This window comes from Anolis sagrei, chromosome 6 (genome assembly GCF_037176765.1).
Source record: "Anolis sagrei isolate rAnoSag1 chromosome 6, rAnoSag1.mat, whole genome shotgun sequence".
Classification (NCBI taxonomy): Eukaryota; Metazoa; Chordata; class Lepidosauria; order Squamata; family Dactyloidae; genus Anolis; species Anolis sagrei.
Genome location: NC_090026.1, coordinates 27,824,816 through 27,851,826, shown reverse-complemented (window position 1 = coordinate 27,851,826; position 27,011 = coordinate 27,824,816). Strand labels below are relative to the sequence as shown.

General features: G+C 41.7%; 1 protein-coding gene across 1 annotated transcript; it reads left to right on the top strand.

Annotated features, from left to right (window-relative positions):
* The first annotated feature begins 16,879 nt into the window (after nucleotides 1-16,879).
* On the top strand, nucleotides 16,880-25,783 carry C6H19orf81 (chromosome 6 C19orf81 homolog). Its single transcript, XM_067469500.1, has 5 exons — nucleotides 16,880-16,994; nucleotides 19,360-19,450; nucleotides 21,650-21,770; nucleotides 23,573-23,712; nucleotides 25,576-25,783. Exons 1-5 carry the CDS (start codon nucleotides 16,880-16,882, stop codon nucleotides 25,781-25,783), a joined length of 675 nt encoding a protein of 224 aa, XP_067325601.1.
* The last annotated feature ends 1,228 nt before the right edge of the window (nucleotides 25,784-27,011 follow it).

Below are 27,011 nucleotides of genomic sequence, written 5' to 3'. Positions count from 1 at the left end.
CACCTACGGACCCACTGCCACTACACCAGTCTTGGATGACAATCCTACTTGGACTGCGAGAGATCGCCTAAGTAAGTAAGTACTAATTTCAGTAATAATTTAATGCAATCAGTGATTCTCAATTTGGTAGGCCCATGTAATTGTCAAACTAATTCCAGTAGTGTTAACCTAAATGAGGAGCAGGTCTTTTGTAAAGTTAATGGATCTTGATGATGTGTTGAAGACCAATACTGTTCAGCACAACAGGGATAACTCACAGTTCTATATTGTTGCTCAGAGAAACTTTTGTCCCTACCACCTACTGTGAAAAGTAGCTGGTAGGTGGTTCTCAACCTGTGGTTGCCCAGGTGTTTTGGCCTACAACTCCCAGATTTGGCCTACAAATCTCAGCCAGTTTACTAGCTGTTAGGATTTCTGGGAGTTGAAGGCCAAAACATCTGGGGACCCACAGGTTGAGAACTACTGCTTTAGAGGAAAACGAAAAGCCATATATGTGTGTATCTGTATAGCAACCAATATCTGATTTTTTTAAAATGCTAGAGCTCCAATCCTGCAAGACCTGGTTCCACTACTCCTGTAGTAGGAGCAGTGTTGCCATGGGAATGAATTAAATGGGTTGATGACTCTCAAAAGCCTTCTGCAACAAAGGCTAGGAAATACCTACAGGGAGGACACCTCTTCCCTGGCTCAGAGAATCTATATTTACAGCTTCCTGCAAAAGGAAACAAAAGAAGAACAAGGTTTGATGTTTGAATCAGAGAAAGTGAGGAAGCATAGTTTCTTAAGCCTGAAAAATGGTGGTAGAAACTGGTGAGCATCTCTCCTGGAGCACTTCATGTAGTTCTCCACCTTTGCAGGTTTGACTTTTGCAGACTTGATTATTTATGGATTGTATTAAAATGTTCCACCTACAAATCTTGCGGTCCCCCAGTGCCACCAGAAATTGACCACAAAATCACACTGGAGGGCCCAGATGGGCCCTCCAGTGTGATTTTGTGGTCAATTTCTGGTGGCACTGGGGGACCGCAAGATTTCTAGGTGAAACCCATTTCTAGGAATATCCAGGTCCTCCAGTGAAATGCTATGGTCAACGTCCAGCAGAGGTTGACCATTAGGTCATGTTGGAATATCCAGAGTCCTACGGAGGTGTCTGCTCAAGAAATACAAATAGCAGCTCTTTTTATTTGTTTTTTTAAAAATTATTAGTTAGATGTAAGTATTTGTAACAATTGTTACAACTGCAGACACACAAAATATATTATTACTATTTACTGTATAAAACACATTCTGTTGATCACATTTTATCTATTACAGTTCTATACATCTATTATTTATACCTATCAATTTTTCCCTTCTCTCTTACTCCGAGAACAAACACGACTCTACTCATTGATTTATATTATTTGTTCGATCATGAAGATTTTTTTTGCTTCAGTTCCTTATATTTTTCTTTCTTTCTTTCTAACAGGCATGGGCAAATTTTGGCCCTCCATGTGTTTTGGATTTCAACTCCCACAATTCCTAAGCTAGTAGACTGAAAGCCAAAACCAAGGTCATAACAACATCTGTTATAGAACTCTAATATGCAAATGATAATGTAATCTGTGCTCATTCAGAAGAAAACCTGAAAGTCACCTTTGCAGAAGCACACGAAAAGCTTGGCCTCTCATTGAACATTGAGAAATGCACCAGCCAATCCCTCTGCAATGCCAGAAATACAGCTTAATGGTGTAATGTTAGAAAATGTTGACAATTTCTGCTACCTTGGCAGCCACCTCTCCACAAAAGTCAACGATGACACTGAAATACAACACCATTTGAGCTCTGTGAGTGCAGCATTTTTCTTAATAAAGCAGAGAGTATCTGAGGACTAGGACATCCATAGGGATACCAAGGTTCTTGTTTATAAAGCCATTGTCCTCCCAACCCTGCTATACACCTGTGAAACATGGACTGTTTACAGATGTCATACGCAACTACCTGTCTTGGGAAGACAGGTAGACAAATGTCAGTGTACTAGAAGAAGCAAGGACCACCAGAATTGATGAGCCTCCACCATCAACTTCACTGGACTGGCCACGTTGTCTGAATCCCCAATCACCGTCTCCCAAAGCAGTTACTACACTTCCAACTCAAGAATGAAAAACACAAACTGTAGGTGGACAGGAAAAGAGATTTAAAGATGGGCTTAAAGCCAACTTTTAAAACTGTGGCATAGACACCAAGAACTGGGAAGCCCTGACCCTTGAGCGCTCTAGCTGGAGGTCAGCTGTGACCAGCAGTGCTGCAGAATTTGTAGAGGCACGAATGGAGGGTGAAAGGAGGAGCATGCCAAGAGGAACGCATGTCAAGCCACCCTGACTGGAACCGCCTTCCACCTGGAAATTGATGTCTTCGCCGCAGAAGAACATGCGGATCAGTAATAGGTCTCTACAGTCACCTATGGACCCACCGCCAAGACACTACACTTAGAAGACAATCAGACCCAGACAGGAGTCATTGCCGATGAAAAACACTTCAGAGACAGTTCACAGACGAAGCAGCATGTGTGAGAGGTGGAAGTCCCCTTGTGTTGTATTATGGGATTCATGTTGCTTCGTCTATGAATTGTTTTAGAAGTGTGTAGAAATGGGGGGAACTTCCATGTCATGAGATCCTTAAACTGAAATCCCATATTCCATAGGATGTTGCCATGGCAGTTGAAGAGAAATAATACCGTAACTGAAAAACATGGAGGGACCCCATGTTTTGTGAAAGTATCCTCTCCGACACCAGAGGCCTAAATGTCCTAAAGGGGCATCTGGTCTTGGAAGATAAGCAGGGTCAGCCCTGGTTAGTACTTGTATGGGAGACTGCCAATGAATACCAGGTCCTATAGATTATATTTCAGAGAAAGGACATGGCAAAACCATTTCTGTGTGTTCCTTGCCCCCCCCCCTGAAATCCATGTGGCCCATGCACACATCCAAGTTGTCCAGAGATAATTTTGTTGTCTGGGGTTTGAAAGGTTTTAAAATAAATAGTTTTTTAAAAACTTTTATTTTGGAAGTTTTACCTTTCTCCATCAATACAGGGATGGTGCAGAGCAAGTTATATGCATTCAGTTACAATGCGGTCAAACTGCATTAATTCCACAGTGTAGATTCTTCCTGGGTCTAATCTTATTTGGGATTAATTGGATTGAAGCCATTGAGCCCTGATGCCATAGAAAGCTGCATTTATTAACTGCGTTACAGTATAAGTTCTTCCAAAGCAGTCTAAGTAGTGTTCTGCACTATTAGAAACCAAATTGTGGGAAGAATGTACAAAGGGGAACAGGCGCATGCGTGTTGCTGGTCTCAGCGTGTGCGGCATCTCTTTGCAGAGCCACCTTTGTGCGGCACTGGGTTGGATATGTATGCTGGCTCGAACACAGAGAGAGACAAGACTTGGCAGAGGAAAAAAGGACCCTGTTCCAGGAAATAATACTTTTATCAATAGGGCAAGCTGTTGCTTTGCCTAAAGGAGCAAAAGAAGTTTCTCCATCCAGAGGCAGGTGCCTGATCCACCCAAGGAAATGTTTAACCCTTTGAGCTAGGAGGATGTGCAGCTTCACACATTGCAATCTTTGGAACAACTTAGCTATTTCCACCCCCTGTTAGAAAATCCTCTGGACTAATTGTAGCCAAATTTGGCCACAAGACACCTACTAACCCAAGGAGTGATCATCACTCAAAAAAAAAAATTGATTTCGTCATTTGGGATTTGTAGTTGCTGGGATTGATAGTTAACCTACAATCAAAGAGCATTCTGGATTTCACCAATGATTGAATTGAACCAAACTTGGCACACAGGACTCCCATGACCAACAGAAAACATTGGAAGGGTTTGGTGGGCATTGGCCTTGAGTTTTGTAGTTGCAGCACTGTGGACTCAAACAATGAAGGATCTAGACCAAACTTGGCATGAATACTCAGTACGCCCAAATATGAACACAGATGGAGTTTGGGGGAAATAGATCTTGACACTTGAGAGTTGTAGTTACTGAGTTGCATAGTTCACCTACAATCAAAGAGCATTCTGAACTCCACGAACGATAGAATTGGGCCAAACTTCCCACACAGAACCCCGTGGGCAGCAGAACATACTGTGCTTTCTGGTGGACTTTGGTGACCCTTTTGACACCCCCTCGCGACCTCCCCCTAGGGGTCCCGACCCCCAGGTTAAGAAATCCAACTCCTTTCATCAGGGCATGAAAACATAATCCAATCCCTCCTGGCAAAGAGCCACCCAGCCATAGATATAGATAGATATATATGATTCACACACACACACACACACACATATATGTGTGTATGACAGATTTGAAAGGGATCCCTAAGGAAGGACATTTATATGTTGCATGTTCCAGAGTAGGCAAACCAGACAATCTCCACACCAACACTGACAAAGAAGCAACAAGAAATACTGTTTATCCACAAGCATAAAGAAATTACATATATTAGAAACCCAACACTTTCTCATTACCAGACTGGGCCACAGCAACGCGTGGCAGGAGACGGCTACTTTTAAATAAACCTTTTGTGATGTTTAAAATTTGGATTCTGCATGTTTGCCTCCTAAGCTCTTAATTCTTTACAGCCACATCACATGACACTTCACGCTCTTCTCGCTAATGAGCCGAATGCTCAACTTTTGTAACCTGTTTGCTTTTGGACTCTCTGCTATGTTTTAGGGTAGTTTTCCCTAACACTTTTGCATAGAAAATAGCATTATCACAAACAAACAAACAAACAAATAAATCTGAAAATATGCTGTTTCTAAAAGATAAAATCATATCTTCTGTTTGAGTTGGTTGTTGTTGTTTGTTTGTTTGTTTTGACACAGAGAGCTTGCTTTCTGCATAGAAAATTGTATTTCTTTGCAGAGAATGCCATGTTCCATATAAACAATCCCACAAGGACTAGCTTTTGAACAGTAAAGATTCTTGTCCATGGATGATTCTTCTGATCATGGTTTCCTGACACTTGTGGCATTCCTTTTTCACCTGGGACTTGCAGTAAATATTTGCAAATATTCTTTCCATCCTTACTAAGATTGGAAAGGATTGTAATTCTGGTCTGCATCAATGACAGATCTCTCTTTTTGGGTTCTGTTTGTATTCCTGGAACAAAAAGCGCTCTAGTTACTTTAGGATAGAGATAAACCATTTTTTTTAGTGCTTTAGTTGTTACTGAGTTGAGTAGAATTCTTACCACCCCTAGAATCATAGAATCATAGAGTTGGAAGAGACCTCGTGGGCCATCCAGTCCAACCCCCTGCCAAGAAGCAGGAAAAGGGCTCAGAAAAAGTACTTTTGGATCACAACTCCCATTATCACCTAACCAATGTAATCACTGTCTTCTGGGTATTCCAGTCTGGAAATATTATACTTTCCAGCTCTTTCCTCACTAGAGTGGCCAATAGAAGTTAGAATCCAACAATACCCGGAGAGCCATATTAGGTTCCTCAGTTCTTCAAAGATACTTGCTTTCTTAAAGTACTTTCTACCACTTGGGCCAAATCCAAGGACTCTGATTCCTTCTCATCTAGAGGTCAAGGTAACCTTCTTCCATTTTCCGTATTAAAACGCTGCAAGCCAACTGGCAAAAAGCTGAGAGCTGACTTGGTTATAAAATGCACGATTAATAGGTGGGATGTACTATGACAAGAAGGTGGTGGAAGCCATTAGCTTTGATGGCTTTTTGAAAGGATTCATGGAGGGAAATGTGGGATCTAATCCATCACGTCAATTAGACATGATCGCTAATGGAACCTCCATGTATACCAGAAGCCCTATATCTATTAATAGTAAACACGTTCTGAGTGCCAACCCTTACCTAGTCCAAACAAAACAATGCATGCACAAGGAACAGGCATTAGCACACGACGTGAGTCCCTATTGTTTATAAAAGTAGCAAAATACAATTGAACAAACAAACAAACAATAACTCGGTGTGGGTGTGTGTAATGCAATGGGAGTTCTGAACATGCTCAGTGGCCATGAAATGCTGACTGACAATGGAAAAATTTGACTAAATGGGGAGACAGAAAAAGAGACAGAACAGTCAGCACTCAATACTTGCAATATTTGTGTATTTGATTATTTGTGGATTCATGTTCTCCCTAGGAAATTCTAGCTATCTAGAGGCCCTCCAGTACAATTCTATGGTCAACTTCTATTGGATATTGAACACAGTGATATGAGATTTCGAGTAATATGCACTTTTCTGGGGATTTAGAATTCTTCTAGTTTGATTCTATGGTCATCTTTTGGCAACATGTTATCAAAAAGTCATACTTCCCAAAATATGAATTAGATGAACTATGGAACTGAGCTGGTGCTGCAGTGGGTTAAACTGCTGAGCTGCTGAACTTGCAGACCAAAAGGTCAGGAGTTTGAATCCAGGGAGCGGGATGAGCTCCCACTGTTAGCTTCTGCCAACCTAGCAGTTTGAAAACATGTAAATGTGAGTAGATCAATAGGTACCGCTCTGATGGAAAGGTAACGGCACTCCATGCAATCATGTCAGCCACATGACCTTGGAGGCATCTATGGACAACGCCGGCTCTTTGGCTTAGAAATGGAGATGAGCATCACCCCCCAGAGTTGGACCAGACTAGACTTCATGTCAGGGGAAACCTTTACCTTTACCTTTACCTTTACCTTTACCTTTACCTTTACCTTTACCTTTACCTTTACCTTTACCTTTACCTTTACCTTTACTATTATGAATTGGTCTTTCAAACGGCCAAGGGTCTGTTCACTCTGGCTCGGCTTTTTCCTCGTTCGTTTTACCCACCCTGGAATGCAGACCAGCCACACACAAAAATAAATTTACACAATCTTCTTATTGCCCTCAGGAAATTCAGCTGAATTGGAAATGGCTAAATACCCCATCAATCTGAGATAGTCATGTCCATAGGAAAATTCCATTTCACAAAACTCTCAGTCTTCCCTGTTGCATTCATTCATAAATCTAAAAAGGCTCATTCACAAATCCTTTTAAATATTTCGTCTGAAATTTTGCAACACCAATGGGTCACCAGCCTAGAGGAACCAAACAAGGTCCAAACCCCTTTTCACATTCTAAGTCAGGCACAGCAAACTTGGGCCCTCCAGGCTTAAGCGGCTGCAGGGAGAAAGAAAGGGGCCTGAGGCTGTTAGGAATTGTGGGAGTTGAAGTCCAAAACACCTGGAGGGGCAAAGTTTGCCCATGCCTGTTCTAACCTATAACCTGGGAATGTATGAATATATTTTCAATGTACCTGATCCCAGTACAAAAGGTATCTTGGGAACATCTGTGCTGGCACACTCGGTTTGCCTTATCCTATCACAATGAGATCAGAGGCAGAAGTGGGGAGGTCTCTAGGCACATTCAGCTATCACAGTTGAAGATCATATTAAACCCACTGACAAAAGACCTCGTTGATATGTTTCTTGCTGTTGCGAGGGCATTTTCCAACTTCCTATCAACATCCACTAACAAGGTCCGCGGATAACTTTACCTGTTGTACTGTTTGTCTCACAACTTCTCTTAACGTTGACCAGATTTTTTTTAACTTTGTGTACACTCAACCTGAACTGCTAAACCAATCAGGGACTCATTTGCATTTGTCAGCCACATTCCTGGGGGTTGAGCCCCTTTTGAGGGCAGAATTGGAAATGGACCCAGACTTCAAACCAACTAATGCCAGCTGTTTATTTTTCCCACCATGGGGAACCACCAACCAGTGATGACATTAGAAGGAATCCCCAGCCAACGGGAGCCCAGATCCTAGCTGCACCATTTTCCAACCAATCAGAGGCTGGTGTGGGGATCACAAATAGCTGTCAAAGTGAGTAAACAAGCTCTGTATTTTCCAGGGGGTTAAGTGAAATATTTGAAACTCTATTCTGACCTTCTTTTGGGCCCTAAGGAATACACCACTGTTCTTGTTGTTTTCAAACCAAGTTTGTGTCTTAATCTGACCTTTGGAGTAGCGAAGCACACCGGGCTCTGAACCCCAATCTTAGTGGATAGCTAAAATCACTCAACAGACTGACATTGGAAGGCATAGAGATTTCTAGAGAGATGTCCTTGCAGGTAATAAAAATAGGTTGTTTTTTTAATTTGAAGGGATGACTGTGTCCTGAAAGAGGTATGGCTGGTGACTGGAATAGATAATAGGAACATTTCACACTGCCACATTTTCCTGCTGGTTCCATTTATATATATATTTGAATGTCAGGTACAGACCATGACTTTGATAGTCTACTTCAGGACAGACAAAAAGACCTTGACCAATCATATACAAGTTTAACAATCCCAACACATAAAGTTTTGTATAGAAAAGAAATAATTGGTAAGGAAAAGTGGTTAAGATATTAAGATATGTTGGTGAATTGCCAAGGAGAATGTAATAAGAAAACCAACTAACAGTTATTATGGAAACATTAGGATTTCAATTATTCTCGTACATGCAACTTCATAACAGAAATCATGGCTTTGAGTCAGTAAAGCCTGAATTTGAAACTCAACTATGTACAAATGACAAACAAGTAAGCACAAATGCATAAGCTTTTATTAAAATTTAAGATAGAGGAAAGGTGAAAGATTGTATGATAAAATGGGTGAGAAAATTTGGCTATAATATGCAAAGAGATCAGTGGGAAAGAATGCAGTTAAAAGGCTTAGCATGATTTTATGTTTCTATTTAAAAGAAAACTTTCATAAAATGATATATTGTTAGTCATTGACACCTGAGAAACCAGCAAAGATGCTTAAAGGATGCCTTTTGGAAATATCTTGAGCAAGAAATGTTTTTTTAATCACACGTGGCAGACTTGTGAAAAGGCTAAACACATAGTCTTATTCCATTTTTAAAAAATGATTAATGTTAAATTAAAACCTGAAGTTTTCTTTCAGTGTTGATGGATGACCAATTAGGAAAGAGCCATGGAATAATATTTCAGTACATGATAACAACCTCTAGAATATTATATGTTAAGAAATGGAAGAGTGATTTATTTCCTACTAATGAGGACTGATCACTGAAAATTCATGATTTATGAGAAATGAGAAAACTATCCATTTTGATTAAAGAAAAAGCATTAAGGTTTTGGAAGAACTGGAAACTTCTGATTAACCTTTTGAAACAGAAATATGGTGATATAATTATTGTTATCAATAATGTTGCACTCTAGCACTGGAACACCCTTTCACCCAGCACCACACCAGAGTCCACTAATTCAGTATAAAGATGTTTATTAAAGAAGGTAGATAAAATAGGGGGAAAGGTCAAATCCAAAAGGGTCAGTAGAACAGAAAATACAAAATAGCAGTAATCCAAAAATGCCAAGGAACATAAAGCCAAAGAATCGAAAACCAAAAGCAATAATCCAAAGATATGTCCATGAACATGAAAACAGGAATTTCCCCAAGGTAAATTCTCCAAAGAAACACAGACATAAACAAGAACAGGAAACTTGAGAATACTTGAACCAAGAACGTGAGAGCAGAAACCAGAGAACGATCTCTTTTAGCAAAGTTGTCTCCTCTGAAAGACCGGAAAACAACTCACTAATTGAAGCCCTCCAAGCCACCCATGACATCATGCCTCATAGACCTGGATCTCTTAGCCTTATCTCTGAGCCTCTGAGAAAATCTCAACTGCTGACTTTTAAGACCCTGAGTTCTCAGTCTAATCTAAGTTCCCTTGAAACCTCCCTGTCTGCCCAAGGCCATTTATCCAGGGAACTGGTACTTTCATTTTCCCCTGTTGTCTGGGAATGAACTGAAGGATCCAAAACATCAGCCTCATCTGTCTGCAATTTCCCCTGATCACTCGCAGACTCTTCACTTTGAAATCTATCATCCCCGGCTGACTCATCCTCTGAACAGTCAGAAAAATCCTCTGATGCTTGCCAGACTACAACAAATAAGCACGAAGCAATATAGAGACGTGTGACTTACAGTTGAAGTTGAGAGAGGTAGAAGTTTACAGTTATACCAAAAAATGATCATTGGGCATTATTTAATTTTTAAAATTATGTTAGTTACAGTGTTTTATATATATATATATATATATATATATATATATCCCCTTAGGTAGTGTAGATATGTGTTTAAGCATTTTTGTTGTGCTTTGTTCCTACATAGTGTATGTATGTAGAATTGTATATTTGCATGGTAGATCCTGTGTCATTTTTATTGTATGTAGAATTGTATTCAATTCAAATATTTATTTAAAGCAACTTAGCCATTGGAAAAAACCTACTTTCCTAACTCACTTTCTCACTACATCGAGCATACATGAGAATATAATAAAGTGGTGAATACTGGTCAATCACACAAATTTGTGAGAATTACTGGGTCATTCAGTCAATACTGAATGATATAAAATGTGACAAAGGAAGAGCAGGGGGAAAATAAGCACCGGAGAGCCTTTTTATTGCTGAAAGGGAGCATCTTAAAGATGCCTGTTGAAAAATGGTTCTTCTGCCAATGTTTTTTTTTTTTTTAACATATAATTGTTCAGTCTCCTTAGCCTTCTCAATATAAATCAATGACTGTTTGGAAGGACAGTCCTTTTGCTTGTTTGGCCCTTTTCTTTTAAAAAAAATCATTATATAAACAACCTCTCACTTTGGGCTGAATTGATGCATCTCAAGGACCATTCTGAAATCTAAATTATCCCTATGGTTTTTGGCATGGTTGTTTGGGGTTTTTTCTTTCAAAAGTTGTTTCCCAGCAATCCTTAGTTATTGGCTTCTCTTTGGCACAGAAGATGAGCTCACTGGCGGATGGAACGGCAAATATTAGCCGGGTCTCCAAACAGCAATTTCAGTATTGTGCATTTCAGCTCTATAAGGAGATGCTGCAGCATCAGACCCTTCCAAAAATCAACTTAATTAACATCTCTGCAGCCTTGGTTAATGGCAAGGCAGGGAATAGCTGGGGTTGACTGGAGGTTATTGCTGGATTTTTGTCTTTTTCCTTCCAGCTCTGTCTTTCTCCCCATCTACTCTCTTTCTCTTTTTATGCTGTTAGAACAGTGGTTCCCAACCTCTTTTTGACCAGGGACCACTTTGACCAGGGACCACTTTGACCAGGGAACACTTGACCAGTGACCACTCTCCAACATCCATATTGAAAGGGTTACACATCCGTTTTTGCTCAGCTTTAAATTCAGTTCAGTTATTTGGGGTGCTGATTCAGAAAATTGCATTGGCTAGACCACATCATCTCTAGTTTCTGATACAGAATGTATGCCATCCAGTAGTCGCCATCTGCTTGCCCACAGAAAACCATATTTAATAATCTAGAGCTGATGTGATCTATCCACCCCAAATAACTTAGGAACAGGCCTAAAACAGAAGATAGCAAGGCTCCCCTGCTTTTAGGTGCCACACGGAATGGCTCCACTCAGGGAGAGGGAGGAGGAGGAGAAGCAGTAGTCAGGAGGATGGTTGTCACACTTTTCGTGGGTAGTCAACCTCTCCTCACCCAACATCTCAGTTGCCTCAGCATGATAAGAGGGTTTTGCAAGACCAGTTGCTCTTGTTGCAGCGGTGTAGTAACGGTGAGGCCACGGACCACATTTTAGTTCTTGGGGACCAGTGGTGGTCCATGGACCACAGGTTGGGAACCACTATATTAGAATTAGGATAGCCACATATCCAAATGAATAGAAGGCAATTTTGTTTTTTTGAAGATCCATCACCCCAACATTCCTTTTAAGGGAAAAGAAGAATGAGCAGAAAGGGGCCTTGATTTATCCTCCAAGAATTAGCACACAGCAGGTTGGGTAGATATCTAATCCCATCCACCAATTGTCCTAATTTGGCAACAACAGTCCTGATTAATTCTTTGCCATCCCATTATTTCAGAGGATTACTTGTTTCCTGGGAATGTTATGGTTTTGCACCTTTCGGAGTCCATCTGTTGAGTTGAGTCTAACTACTTTTTGCAATTAGGAATTTACTGGGTTGTTGAATGTTTTTTTTTGGGGGGGGGGGCTATATAGACATGTTCTAGAATGCTTCTAGAACATGGCCATATAGCCCGAAAAACCTACAACCCAGTGATTCCAGCCATGAAAGCCTTCGACAATACAATTAGGAATTTTTGTTTGTGTAGCAGTCAGGGAATCCAGAACCATGGAGAGGTCCTTTACAAATTTGCTTTACCTGCAAACGCTCTCCTTTAGGCCATTTTAATCTGAACCAAAGATGCTGACTTTAGAGCAGTGGTTCTCAATCTGTGGGTCCCCAGGTGTTTTGACCTAAAACTCCCAGATGTTTACCAGCTGTTAGGATTTCTGGGAGTCGAAGGCCAAAACATCTGGGGACCCACAGGTTGAGAACCACTGCTTTGGAGAGTCTTTGATTAAGGAGTTTCTTCTCCTTCCCTGAACAAATTGGCCAAGCTATTTCATATCTGGAGATGAAAAGAATGATGTATGAATAGAAGGCAAATATCTATACATTTGTATGACCCTGACATATTAAGGATTTACAGCATATGCATTAGACTCACAGTTTTCCCAGTACTGTCTTATCAGGAAATGTTTGAAATAAAAGACTTCTTCACAGTCAATCATGGCATGATCATGAAGGTTACATTTTCTGAACAATGAAGAATTGATAAGGTCTTGAGACAGTTCCCAGCATCGCTGGGAATTAATTTCGCTAATCTCACAATGAACGTCATCAAATTTCCTTTCTCTCTCTAAAGTGGAACGGGGTGGGCACGAGAAGTGAGGAATTATGGCTGTGAATATGGTACATTGAAATATGCACATAAAATTAAAAAAACAACAATGAAAATTCATGATGACATGTTTGCACATTGAACATTAACAATATTAAAATGTATTCAAATGTTAAACTCACTTTAAAATCCCAATCACACCAGCTTTAAAAGCCTGATTATCATCCATTTATAAATGCCTGATGGCAGAGAAATCTCTAGAGAGGGAGTTCCAAGTTCTGGGAGCAACCACCAAGAAGACCCTTTCCCTTGTTCCCACCGGATGAGTGAGCTCAGTGCTATGGAATCCTGGTAATTGTAGTTTGCTGAGGCACCAGAGAAAACTAAAGATCTTGTAAAACTACAGCTCCCAGGATTCCATAGCATTCAACCATGGCAGTTCAAGTGCTCCTAAACTGCATTAATTCCACAGTGCAGATGCACCAGAGAGAAGACCCTCCCCCTGACTTAAATCTCAGAAATCATTTCTGCACTTGCATTTATATTATGAACTGTCATGTGTGAATTTAACAAAATTCTGTATTTTATATTTGACCATTCATTTCTTCTTTCTTTGGGAAGTGGGGGTATGTAAGCAGCCCCACTGGGGTGAGGAAACAAATTGAGAGTCCTTCTGGCAGGAAGCATGTCTTCCATCTTAGCTATGGAATCAAGATTCCAGAATCTTGGCTTTGAATCTTTGCAGTTGGTCGACTGGGAGGTTGAAAGCACCCAAAAACAACAAGGCTGAAGGTTAGCTGGCACAAGACAAAGGCTTGAATTGGAGTGGAGTGAGTGAGAGCAGGGGATGATAGGATGGGATCTGAAGAAGGATTTTCTGGCATATTTTCTGGCAGGATCAGAGAATGCATGGCTCTGTCATGGCTATAACCCTTGTCATTGTCCACCATTGCCCAGTGTTTGCTGGAACTGAAGCAAAGGGTTACTATATCTCAGGAACTGGGCCTATGTCCTAGAGCAGAGCTTTCCAGATATTTCATGTTAGTGACACATTTTTTAGACCAAGTATGGGCAAACTTTGGCCCTCCAGGTGTTTTGGACTTCAACTCCCACAATTCCTAACAGCCTCAGGGCCCTTCCTTAAGCAGCTGAGGAAAGAAAAGAAAGGGCCTGAGGCTGTTAGATTTGAGTAGGAATTGTGTGCCCTTAGAAGACTGCAGGAAAAGTACAGTTAAGACTTCAGTAAAGAAGTAAAAGGATGCCCTGTGTTACCCACATAGAGAAACTATTTCAAACTTATTTGTAACTAGGTTGATAAGCAAAGTACCTGTATGCTGCATACATGAAATTTTGTGAGTAAACCAACAATGTTACTTTTAAAGAAGTCTGCTTATTTTTGTCTCTTGAGAGCATGATTTAAAGGCAAATATATTTTAAGGGAGAGTAGATGTTTTTTGGGGCAACCAAAAAGGTTATGGCATCATTTTGACAAAAGATTATGAATCCCATTTCCCAAATGGTTACGAAGATTCACATTTTCCAAAAGAACCAATGACTCTTTTTTCTGCCCCAAGGATGCAGGAGGATGAGAACGAAGGTGCCAAATTGCGTACTGGTTCCAGCAACCAATGGGATCCAGGTAAGGGCCCAAAGGAAGACCATGACAGCACACCACTGCCCCTGTTTTCTTGATCTATGAGACTGAGGGCCTTGCCATTCCCCACTCCCTTACCCATCTTTTATCCTGTGGCAGCCCATCAGAAGAAGTTGCCAGTTCCAGCTTTTAACGTAATTATCCAATCTCTAAATGCACTTCAGTTGAAATGCATGCCAGGAGAAGTGCACAAAGGCAATGGGGAGGAAGGGGAGAGCAGCCAGTGGGGTGGGGGTGGGGGGCTGCAGCATAACCATTCAAGGAGGCACGAACTCTTGCGGACACCTTGCTGCAATCATAAAGTGAAGCAATGCAGCACTGCAGTGGGATGGATGCAGCTCTGGATCAAACTTTCAAGCAGAGCTGAGAAAAGTAACTTTGAATGGATGACAACTCCTACAATCTGTCCCTCTTCTCCAGTCCTAAAATCTGGAGAAGAAATTTGACATATCCTCCAATTTCCCCAATTTGCAAAGGCAGTCTCAATTAATCTTCTGTTGTTCCACTTTTTCACCTTCCTACTTTGCCTTAGTCTTCAATTGCTACAAACTGAATTTGAAGTGCAAAAGTAGTCTACCCCCAACTCATCAAGGTTGACATGAGCAGATGGGTTGAAATCTTTCCAGGAAGTGGATATGAAACTGCTGCACGCTCTCCTATCTTGTCTGTTCTTCCTCATTAATAACGTTTGTTATCTTGACCATACTTTGATGCTACTTGCTCACATGTGTCCCCATTTCCTTTCCTCTTGTCACTCTCAAAGTATTTCAAACTGAAGTTGGCTCTGTGAAAGGAGTGCCATCACCGCTAGGAAATACTGAGATGCCTTAGTATGCACTGCCTCAGGAGTGTCAAAAGAGTACTGCAGTTTGATGCTTTGTGGATTTTTCTGCCACTCTTAATTTTCTGAGTTCGGTTCCCATATTTCTACTCTAGCTCCAATGTGATTTGTTTGCTGTTGCGTAATGCATGTGGGTTGAATCAGTTTTATCAAAAGGGACAAATAATCAAGATTCTATCCCTGCCTCACAATTATTATTATTATTATTTTTGGTGTCAGGAATGACTGGGAAACTGATGTGAGAGAATTGGCCGTCTACAAGGATGTTGCCCAGGGGATCCCCGGATCTTTGATGTTTAGCATCCTTATGGGAAGCTTCCCATGTCCCCGCATGGGAAGCTGGAGCTGACAGACGGAGCTCAACCCTCTCTCCCCAGATTCGAAGCACTGACCTCTTGGTCTTCAGTCCTGCCAGTACAAGTATTTAATCCATTGCACCACCGGGGACTCCAATATTTAGTGATGACTGATAGCAAAGTGACTCAGATCCTGTCTGATTTAGAAAGCTAAGCAGGACTGTATTTGAAAGGGAAGCTTCCTATAAATACAAGGTCTGTAGGTTTCATTTAAGAGGAAGCAACTCATAAAACCAACTCTGTGTATTCCTTGCCTTATGTTCGTGTTAGGAGTGACTTGAGAAACTGCAAGTAGCTTCTGCTGTGAGAAAATTGGCTGTCGGTTAGGACGTTGCCCAGGCGACGCCCAGATGTTTTGACATTTTACCATCCTTGTGGGAGGCTTTTCTCATGTCCCCTGGTGCTGACAGAGGGGGCTCATCCACGCTCTACCTGGATTCGAACTTTTCAGTCTTCAGTACTGCCAGCACAAGAGTTTAACCCATTGCGCCACCAGAGGCTTCTTGCCTAAGAAAACCCTCTAAAGGCGCATGTACATACAGTAGTAGATTACAGTGGTGGTGATTTAGGAAAAAGGGAATACTGCAAACTGACTAGGAAGGAAGGAAGGAAGGAAGGAAGGAAGGAAGGAAGGTGGTGATTGCTGGTTAATGTGGGCTGCATTGAAAAGCAGAATTAGATTAGAAAAAAATATTTTTGCTTGAAAAAAGGATGTTTTTTTCTTCGATTAATATACTCTATTCAAAATGGTTTTGTTTACCGTTTAATGTAGAGCTCGTTTAAGTGATGAGCATATCACACAAGGCAAGTAAAAGGCAATTACAGCAGGATACTACTGTCTGGCAATTACCCATTTGGAAAGCATTTCTTTTCCATACAAAAAAAAATATATTTTAATGACCTCCTTTTGTAAAGAAATGCTTTCCAATGGGGAGAAGAACAGAAGAGGAGGAACAGAGTCATGTGATAAGTTCCAAAGTTAGCCTGCTATAATTGCGATTTTACCTGCCTTATGTAATAAGGTTCTTAATTTGCAACCAGAGAAGTATTTTCCCCTTTGTTAGACATAATGAACGACAAGCTCCTCTGAGCAACTGCGTACTGCACCATGCTTAGTATCATTAGCAGGGCCTTCCTGCTGTGACCTCCCTTAGCCTTACTCCTTGTGACATCACCAGGAGGCCATCCCCAGAGCTCAGACTTTTGTGGGCCTGGGAGACTCCTAATCTAGCAACTCTAGACTCTGATTGTATTCTAAAGTGGGGCACAACAGTCCAGTTAGCTTCAGTTCCAAGAGGTTTTCTTCTCAAATTAAATGTTTTTCAACAAGTTCCTTCACATCTCTCCTTGGGAGGCAGATAATGACAAAAGGGAGAGGCTATGCAGTGGCGGTAATGATATGTCCTCTCCCCACACCATCAATTTTCCAGGTATTCTAGTAATTAATGTGGATCTTATTTCTTACTAGCTTGGGTACCTGATGTTGCTTGGGTTATTTGAAAAAGTATTTTTTTTAAATTTTACAAAATGCAGAAGGTCGTGGGTGAACTACAACTCACATCATGCTATAAATCAAGGTGAATTCCACCCAAATCTCTTCGGTATTTTTCTTTGGTCATGAGAGTTCTGAGTGCAAAATGTGGTCCAGATTCATTATTAGTGGAGATCACAGCGCTCTGACTGGATGAAGGGTGAACTACAACTTCCATCATGTGGAGTCAATCCCCCAAACTCCAGTATGTTTAGTTGCTGATTAGTTCTGCTCTGTTTGTTGTGCAGAGAGGAAAGGGTTAAGAGAGAGGCAGTGGGCAGAATCATGCAAACTCCATGCAAACTCCACACCAGTAAGAAACACTGGGATGTCTGTGGTGGAGGAAACACATAAAATCTAGAATGAAATTGTAACCAAAAGGAAGCATTCATTGGGTTGTAGGTAGTATGGTGCTTGGGGAGGACACTGGTAGGGGGTTGGGCTATATGTTCATGGCGCTCGCTATAACCTGAAATGTCACTGGATGGAGGGCTTTTGGTGGCTCCTCAGCACTGTGGGTTAAAGCTGTTTGTGGAAGTGGGAGCCTGTCTGTGAAAGTGGGCACCCCAGCCACATACACACATACATATTTTCACTTTTATTATGTGTATGGTTAGATAGATAGATAGATAGATAGATAGATAGACAGAGAGTCAGCTAGGATGCTGGGCTTGATGGAATGATGGTCTCATAGAGCAATTCTCCTTAGATCAAAGGTGAGGATCAGACACCCTATAGACTGAATTTTAATCTCTATGCCATTCTAGCAGCACCTAGGCTGCTCCTTGAACCTTCTGAATTCTCCATTTCCTCTCCAGAGAGACACAGAGACATAAATAAGATTTGCTGCTTGTCATCTCCGCTACAGCAAGATATTCTTACCTTTGCTCTAGCACAGAGGTGGGCAAAGTAGGGCCTTGGAACTTGAACGTGTTGTCTTCAGAAAATCCCTGAAACCCTCCATGCTGCCTTCTCTAAATTCACTTTTTTCATAAGTGTTCAAGGCACTTTTTCATCTTCAAAGAAACCCAAATACTCCACACTATTTGTAAATGAGTGGTTTACTAACATGGACCCCCATTTCCCCAAAAGCAAAACCACACATGCACAAAATCAAACTCTGGCAAAGCAACAGCTGGGAAATGACACTATAACTTTTGGCACGTTGAAACATGACAGTGCAGCACAAGTAAGGAATGCGGCAGATGGATCGGAATTGTTCCATTCAGTCTAAAGTTACTCAGCCATACCCTAGCAACTTCTTCAATGTAGAAATGGCTTTGTTCCCTGGTTCATTTCAAGTTTGCAGACAACACCAAATAGCCAATACTCCAAACATAAGATCAGAATTCAAAACAGATTAGAGAGATGGGCCAAAACTAACAAAATGAAGTTCAATAGGGACAAATGCAAGATAAGCCATTTAGCCACTTGAAATGCAAAGATACAGAATAGGGGGATGCATAGCTCGAGAGCAGTACATGTGAAAAAGTTCTTGGAGTCCTCATGGAGAACAAGTTAAACATGAGCCAACAATGTCATGTGGCAGCTAAAAAAGCCAATGGGGCTTTGGCGTGCATAAATAGGAACATAATGTCTAGAGCCAGAGATGTCATGCTACCTCTCTATTCTACCTTGATCAAACCACATCTGGAATACTGTGTCCAATTTTGGGCATTGTCATTGAAGAGAAATGTTGACAAGCTGGAATGTGTCCAGAGGAGGGTGACTCAAATGATCAAGGGTCCAAAGAACAAGCCCTGTGAGGAGTGGCTTAAAGAGCTGGACATATTTAGCCTGCAAAAGAGAAGGCTGAGAGGAACATGATAGCCATGTATAAACATGTGAGGGGAAGTTATAGGGAGGAGAGAGCAAGCTTGTTTTCTGCTGCCCTGGAAACCAGGACACGGAGCAATGGCTTCAAATGACAGGAAAGGAGATTCCACCTGAATATTAGGAAGAACTTCCTAACTGTTAGAGCTGTTCAGCAGTGGAACTCTCTGGCCCGGAGTGTGGTGGAGGCTCCTTCTTTGGAGGCTTTTAAACAGAGGCTGGATGGCCATCTGTCAGGGGTGTTTTGAATGTGATTTTCCTGCTTCTTAGCAAAATGGGGTTGGACTGGATGTCCCACGAGGTCTCTTCCAATTCTATGATTCTATGATTTTGAGTTCTGGTGAAGCCCAAAACTCCAAGAGCCTACTAACCACACCATAGAGGTTTTTTCTTCTTTTTAATGTCTTCCACATTGTCTCTCTTACTTTCAGGTTCACCCCCCCTGGACCCCGAGAATGAAGGGGGAACCGGTCCTCTTTTCCTAGAAATGGAGCAGCCTGCCCCTCCTCCACGTAAAACTTCGTAAGTACACTTTAGGGATGAGTTAAAGTGTTGTCAGGGCTGAAGCTATCATTTGGCAGGCTTTGGCAGGTGTTTCAGGGGAATGGATAATGGGGAAGGCAGTATAAGATGTAAGATGCCTAGGAAAGAAAATAAACAAAGTCATCTTTTTTGTGACACATATAAAATAGATTTATCTGCAGAAATCTGTGCATAAACAAATACATAATCTTATGGCAGAGAGGAAGAGAAAAAACGGCAGGAGGTTATGTCATGCAGAAAGCAAGTGGATGTGGTAGAATCAAATAAATGGGAAGTTACCATAAATATATTCCGTCCTTAACTCCCATAGAAAATATGCAAATTAGAAATTATGGAGTATAGGCATGCAAAGGCAGCTAAGCTCACAATCCCTAAATGCCTCTTCTGGTAAATATCACTTGTTTGGGCTGCATCAGTGTACAGTACATGGGTTTTTCCAGGCCAGTATGCATCGCTTTACTAATCTTAAACTGCATTTGTCATTTTATTACTCACTCCTGGATTTTTTAGCAATCTTTTTTTTTTTGAGATCTTCATTATCTCTGTTCATTTTCTGCCTCACTCCTTGCCTTGTTTGATGCTGTTTACACACTTTGTGATGTCACTGATTTCTCCAGCTCCAGATATTTATGGAGGAGATAGAAAGGATAAGTGCCAAGACAAATAGTTGAGGGTCTCTATTGGGAGAATTGTCCATGCGTTCACTCTGTTCCTGCTCTTTCTTCCCTATTCATCCATTATTTATTTTTATATCGTGCTATTGCCCCAGATGGTTCAGGGTGGTTTTCCTTCTTCCCATTTTATTCTGACATCAATCCTGTGAGAAAGGTGAAGAGGGAGCAAGAAGAGTGAGAGAAAAAAAATGAGCTCAAGCTCATCAAGTGTGTCTGATGACACAATGGATGCCAGATCCCAGATATTTATTTATTTATTTATTTACTTACTTACTTACTTACTTACTGTATTTGTATACCGCCTTTCTCAGCCTGTAGGCGACTCAGGGCAGTTAACAGGGCAAAATTCAATATCCAAAATCCCGTTCCAATACATACCTTCCAACATTTTATAGGTGAAATCCGAGACACATGTAGCCAAACAACACCAGAGTATGATAAAGACTGCAAAATTTGTTATTGAGAAAAAAATACACAAATTAGGAGAAGTGATAGCAGTTTGCTTTTGCCTGATCCATTTAGGAAAAGCAAGACAATGTCCTCTCCTCTTGTTGTAGATCAGCCAGAAGTAGAGAGTTTCATTGATTATTTAGAAAGGCTTGTGGGCTTCCCTGTGGCACAAGGTGATAAGGGCTCAAGTCTGGGAAATTCAGGTCTGGGAAATGATGTTTCTCTTTGTGAGAAAACTGGCTCAGAAAGTGCAAGGCCTCAAGGTCAGTTCAAGGAGCCAGAAGGAGTAACAGCAGATAAGGAATCAGGCAAAGAGCTGAGTGATAACGAGGATTCCCAGGCGAGACCACCTGCAGCTACAGAGATCAAAATAGATTATGTGGGCCTGAAAGATTATGTGGGGGGGGGGGGGGGACTCCATGGGAGATGTAATGCTTTCATGGGTTGCTATTAAACAACAAGTTGTTTACCTTAAAGTCAGTTCAGGCAACACTGCATTTAGAGTGAGAAGCTAAGCCTGAGTTCTCTTGTTCCTGGTTCAAGTCAAGCCTTAGTTTTGGATTTTATGTCTTCCTTTCTTATTCCTGCTTTTTGATATGCTTTTTATGTGATTTACAATAAACAGTTTTCTTATATTCCTGGAATCTTGTGTGGTGCAGGAGTCATAGGTGTTTCCAGGCCTGGAGTGCAACACCTCTCCTCTCTTTCCTGCTAATTTGAGGGCAGGCTACTTTGTCAATTTTAGTTCAATTTGAAGCACTCCAGCTGGCCTTTCATGTTTGCTGATTTAACTTCTAATAATTTAATTATTCATAGATTTTATTAATATGGTCTCTTTAGCAACTCTAGCAAAGATTGACCATCTAGCTTCAGTGGAGGACCTAGAGAGTTAGACACGAGTTCTCTCAAGCTAAGAAAATGTGTTTCTTTATTTATGGTTTTTCAAATTTCGTCGGGGTCTTGCGCTCTTAGCCCCATGAATACGAAGGGCTGACTCTGTGTGTGTGTATTAGAAAAATTACACCAGGATTTCAGCTTTCTTTCTTTTCTCCAGGCGCCAATACTTAAAGCGCATCATTGCTGAATATGAGGCCCTGGACATGGAGATGCCCTGCATCCGCAAGTTCCCCAGACCCCCAGCTGCCCGTCCTCTTTGCCTCTGTCTGGAAAGTCCGGTTAGTCCAGACTCATTGGGAAGTGACAGAATCAGGATTGGCTCCACATTGGGGTTTTTTGGGGGTTTTTTGTCCTGGTGGATCACCTTTGTTGTACAGAGGTGCCCTGATAACAGCAAAGAGGAGGAGAGGAAGTACTCTGAGTAGTATCAAGTGTTTGGATCTAAAGTGGAAGCCTGACATTTTAATTCCCTACTATTCCTCAGTATAATATTGCATCAAGTGGAATGCCAACTCCACTCTTAAAGAATGGCATACTTTGTGGGAGGTTCTTTTGGCAGCTGCTTTAGGATGCCAGAAACCTCTGCCCAACATTTGTTGTTGTTGATTATGTTGTTGTTGTCATGTGTCTTCAAGTCATCTCCAAATTATGGCAACCCTAAGGAGGTTTTCTGGGATTGAAAATGTGTGACTCACCCAAGGTGAAACAGTGGGTTGTCCTAACTCAAACCCTGGTTTCCAGAGTTGAAGTCCACACTAGCCATATTGTTTATTGTTTATATTATTTTCTGTATCTGTTGATTGGTGTAAGCCACCCTGAGTCCCTTTGGAGGGAGGGGATGGAGTCAGGGGCGGCTTAACCCATTACACAAAGTAAGCATTTGCAGTAGAGTTGATTTTGCCCAGGGGCGCTCTTGAGGCGCTCTTGGGGGAAAATAGACCTTGACATATGCGAGTTGTAGTTACTGGGATGTATAGGTCACCTAAAATCAAAGAGCATTCTGAACTCCACCAATGATGAAATTGAACCAACTATGGCACACAGAACTCCCGTGAAAAACAGAAAATATATATCAGTGATTGGTTGGGGGCGGGGGGGGGGGGGGGGGGGCAAAATACTGTTTCCTTACCATTGAAAATTACCTAGGGCCGCCTCTGGATGGAGTACAAAGAACACTCCTCCTCCTCCTCCTCCTTGAGTCCCCAGTGGCACAATGGGTTAAACCCTTGTGCTGCCAGGACTGAAGACCTACAGGTTACAATTTCGAATCTGAGGAGAATGCGGATTAGCTCCCTCTGTGAGCTCCAGCTCCCCATGTGAGGACACGAGAGAAGCCTCCCACAAGGATGGTAAAACATCAAAACATCCAGGCGTCCCCTGGGCAACATCATTGCAGATGGCCAATTCTCTCACACCAGAAACGACTTGCAGTTTCTCAAGTCACTCCTGACATGAAATAATAATAATAATAATAATAATAATAATAATAATAATAATGGGAATTTTGCATGTTGCAGCACAAAAACGTTACCCCCAGTTATATATGTAATTGCATTAATACATGTTTCATCCCAAAAAACATATGTTTTGATGTCCTTAAGCATGATTGGGTTAAATATGGATTAGAAAAGTTTATTGCTGTCCCCAGCATTTGCAGTTATTTTACTGTGCCTATTATTGAGGCCAGCTCTGTGAAAAATAGGGCTATGATAGCTAAACAGAATCTCCCTATGCAGGGCTACTGTACCTATTAGTATGGGATACTTGGGACAAAGAGCAGAAGATGGCTCAACCTGTTTTGCTAGATGCATTCTGGCAGACTGTTGATGCCCCTGAAATATGATTGAGGCAATGCTTGAGTGATTTTTGAGCCTTCTGCCTTGCCATATGGGCCAGTAGTTTTAGTATGATTCAGATTGTGAAAGGCTATAGTGGGGTTTAATGCAGCCGAAGAGCCATTAAAAAGAAAGCTATTTCAAACCTACATTACAGATTTCCTTTAGGAAGAAAATAGTAGTTCCTACTTGGTGGGAGTAGTTGCAATGAAAGCTGACAGTTGAATGTTTGTTTTGCCTTTCAGCCTGAAAAGGAGATGAACCATGCGGAAGTCCTGGCAGCCGTAGAGGCAGTCATTCCTGATGCCTTTGAAACAGGCCTTCTGTGCAACATTCAGTTTGAGAACATTAATGTGATCTGCGGGACCGCTGGAAGGAAGAACAGGTTTGGATTTTCATGTTCTGCCTTCACCCACTAGACCTCATTGCATGCCTGCCTTGTGTTCCCAGAAAAGCCAAGAGTTGCAGTTTCCCTTCCATACATTTGTCAAATGCTTTGGGGTACAATCGTAATAGTCCCAGGAGGAGCAGATCCCCTTGGTCTAATTTGGATTCCCATGTCTCAGCACTGGGTCCTTTTCTGCAATCCTCAGAAGAAGAAGAATGAATCTCAGACCAAGAGTGCTGACCTAAAATGTTTATGTTTGTGTATACATTTCTTCATTTATTAGACTTGGTCCTTTTTTATTTGGATGGCATCTTCTGTGAAGCTGTAGTTGATAATTAAGGAATCATGCTTAATGTCATCAGAGGTTTCCCTTCGTAACATCTTCCCTGGAATAATCTCTCGTGATACCACATCAGGTTTTCCTGAGATCACAGGTTTTGGGCTCTGAATTATCAGGGCTTTTTGATAGTCCTGACATGTAGCATATTTTTATTCCTTAGGTAAAGTTAAAGGTTTTCCCCTGACATAAAGTCCAGTCATGTCCGACTTTGGGGGTTGGTGCTTATCTCCATTTCTAAGCCGAAGAACCGGCATTGTCCATAGACATCTCTAAGGTCATGTGGCTGGCATGACTGCACGGAGCACCGTTACCTTCCTGCCGGATCTGTTTGCCCATTCAAACCCTCCTCCACTGAAACTTCAGCCAAGACTGCCTCATTGTTCCCATATCTCAGCACCAGGAAAATCTAGATTTTGGCAGGCTTGCCAGACTTCAACGTTTATGCCACCAATCAAAGACAATAGGCTGTCTGGCTAGAAGGCCCCCTGACGACGCTTCGGCCATTTGGACACTACATATCTCCATAATCCACTCCAGTTCTCATTGTTTCCCTCTTGTCCCGCCCCCTTCTCTCCTGATTGGCCAGGAGGCCGAGGTGGTGTGAGCTCACCCATTGGTTAAGGAGCTCAAGAGGCGGCCAAGCCTCCTCCCAGCTGTAGAGCACCAACCAATCAGACAGCTCTGTATATGTATAAAAAGGCTTTATTTTGTATTTAATGTATGCTTTGCTTGATGAATTATTGCGGCTTTGCATCCTTTCCAGCTGGATCTCAATAAAATCAACTCAGTGTCGCTTCCTTCAGCTTTGGTGAGATTCTTTTGGGAACTTAGGGAAATCTTTTAAACTGTGGCTTCTTTTCTTTTGCTCACCAAAGTAGCGAGCCCTCTTTGGTGGGTCCGCAGGGTCTCTCCTTCAGGGCGAGACCCTTCCAAATTCCTCTTCGACTTCATAAGGTTGAAAGTCCATAACATGTAGATATAGAAAGCCTATATGTTTTAAGTTAAGTAACTGATAATAAAATGTACCAAATATCAGAATTAACTGGTAGATAGGCATGTATACATCAAAAATATTGTTACCTGACTATATTTGTTATGATTTGTTGCTCTGTTATGTCCCATAACTAAAATAAACTTTTAAAAAGAGAGAAGGATGGGATATAAATGTTCCAAATAAATAAATAAATAAGTGGGCCAAAGTTAGTGTCGTCCTGAGGAGTGTGAGGTAAACCTCTGTCTGAGAGAAGCCTCTCTGTGTGAGAGATCGTCTCAGTGGAAGAATAATAGTCCTCATTTTTCATAGGCCTGATTGTGAGGTAGGCCTCAGTATGAGAAGGTCTTGTGTGTGAAGTTCCAATGTGAAGGTTGAACTTCATTTGTGTTATGGAAACCTTGCTCTTTTTAATACTGTACAGTTATAAGGAAAGTCTTTTGTTAATAAGTCACTCGCCTAACAGACTCAACATCCATTTCAATCTTCCTCCCTCTGATTCCCAATCTCTCTCTCTCTCTTGTTGTAGGTGGCTGCTTACAGTGGCGGATTTCCGGACCCGCAACCAGCTCTTGTGTTCAGGACTGACTTTGGGCCAGGACCACTATGTCTTGCGACGTTGGGATGATCTGGTGATGGAGGACTATCGCATGCACCTCCGAAGGTCACTGGCACGCCAGAGGCTCCTAGACACTCTCAGTGATTCATGGGATGGAAATCGCTTGGCTGGGATATGAGGTCCAGAGACTAAACGAATCACCAGCAAAGAAAAACATGGTGTTTGGCTGTGTTCATATCTATTGTCCATCATCTGTTTTCATACTTCTCCCCACTTTAAACTTTAGGACTACCAACTCAGTTATCTCCTATTTCCTTTTTTCAAGCATTAACAATCCAGTCCAGGACACACTAGCTATTTCTGGCGAGAACAAATTTGGGGACAAGGCGCCCCCTTGAGGCATATCTTCATTTTTCTTTAGGTACTCCGCTCCAATTCCAGCCAAAAGTGGATGGAGGGGGTAGAGGAGGCGTAGCTGATGTTCTGTAACTAGAATGCAAGCTGGGCCTTTTGATCTAGGAGCTGTTCCTTCTAATTCTAAATTTGGGACAAGCTGCTTGCCATTCCTCAGGGAGGAGAGGAAAAGCAGCAACACTCTGCCCTGCCACTACAAAAGGTGTTTTGAGGCTGGCTCTTCAGAATGCCCTACTAAGCTCATTGGTCTTTAATTGGCTGTTTGGGATTTGCAAATGGGTCATATCCTGACCTAAAGTGGGTCATCAACTGATGGTAGCACCACCAACTTTTGCTTTGGTCAGGATTTTTAAAAAAGGATTTTCTTAAAATAAGTATATATGCAGTTGTGTACACACATGCGAAGAGGGAGAATTAAAGGGGGATGAAGAAAAGCAACCAGAGAGAGCAATAGAAGTGTCTGAATGGATGCGTGTTTCTGTGTCAGGAGCGACTTGAGAAAGTGCAAGTCCCTTCTGGTGTGAGAAAATTGGCCCTTTGCAAGGATGTTGCCCAGGGGACACTCTGAAGTTTTACCATCCTATGGGAGCCTTCTCTCATGTCTCCGACATGAGTAACTGGAGCTGACAGACGGGAGCTCACCCCGCTCCCCAGATTTGAACCACTGACCTTTTGGTCAGCAGTCCTGCTGGCACAAGGGTTTAACCCATTGCATCACCAGGGGCGCAAAAAAAAAAAAAGGAAGAGGAGAGAATGGAAAAGTGAGAATGAAAGAGAATGTGGAAATGAAAGAGAGAAGGAAAAGGAAAGAACCAGTGAAGGAAGAAAGAAATGAGAGATTGGGGAGAGAGGTAAGATGACAGAAAATGCTAGGGGGTGGGGGGGGGGGGAAGAGAGAGAATGAAAGGATGCAAAAATGGGTTGTGGAACAACAGAGGGTGAGAGATGGAATAGGCTGGATGAAAGAAGGAAAAGAGAGATGTAAAATGGAT

Bases quoted from the DNA above. Each gene is read 5' to 3' on its own strand.
- C6H19orf81 (XM_067469500.1), top strand. From the start codon at position 16,880: ATGTTTTTCAACAAGTTCCTTCACATCTCTCCTTGGGAGGCAGATAAT. The intron at 19,451-21,649 runs GTAAGTACACTT...TCTTTTCTCCAG, and splicing joins CCTCCTCCACGTAAAACTTC to GCGCCAATACTTAAAGCGCA. The intron at 23,713-25,575 runs GTTTGGATTTTC...CTCTTGTTGTAG, and splicing joins ACCGCTGGAAGGAAGAACAG to GTGGCTGCTTACAGTGGCGG.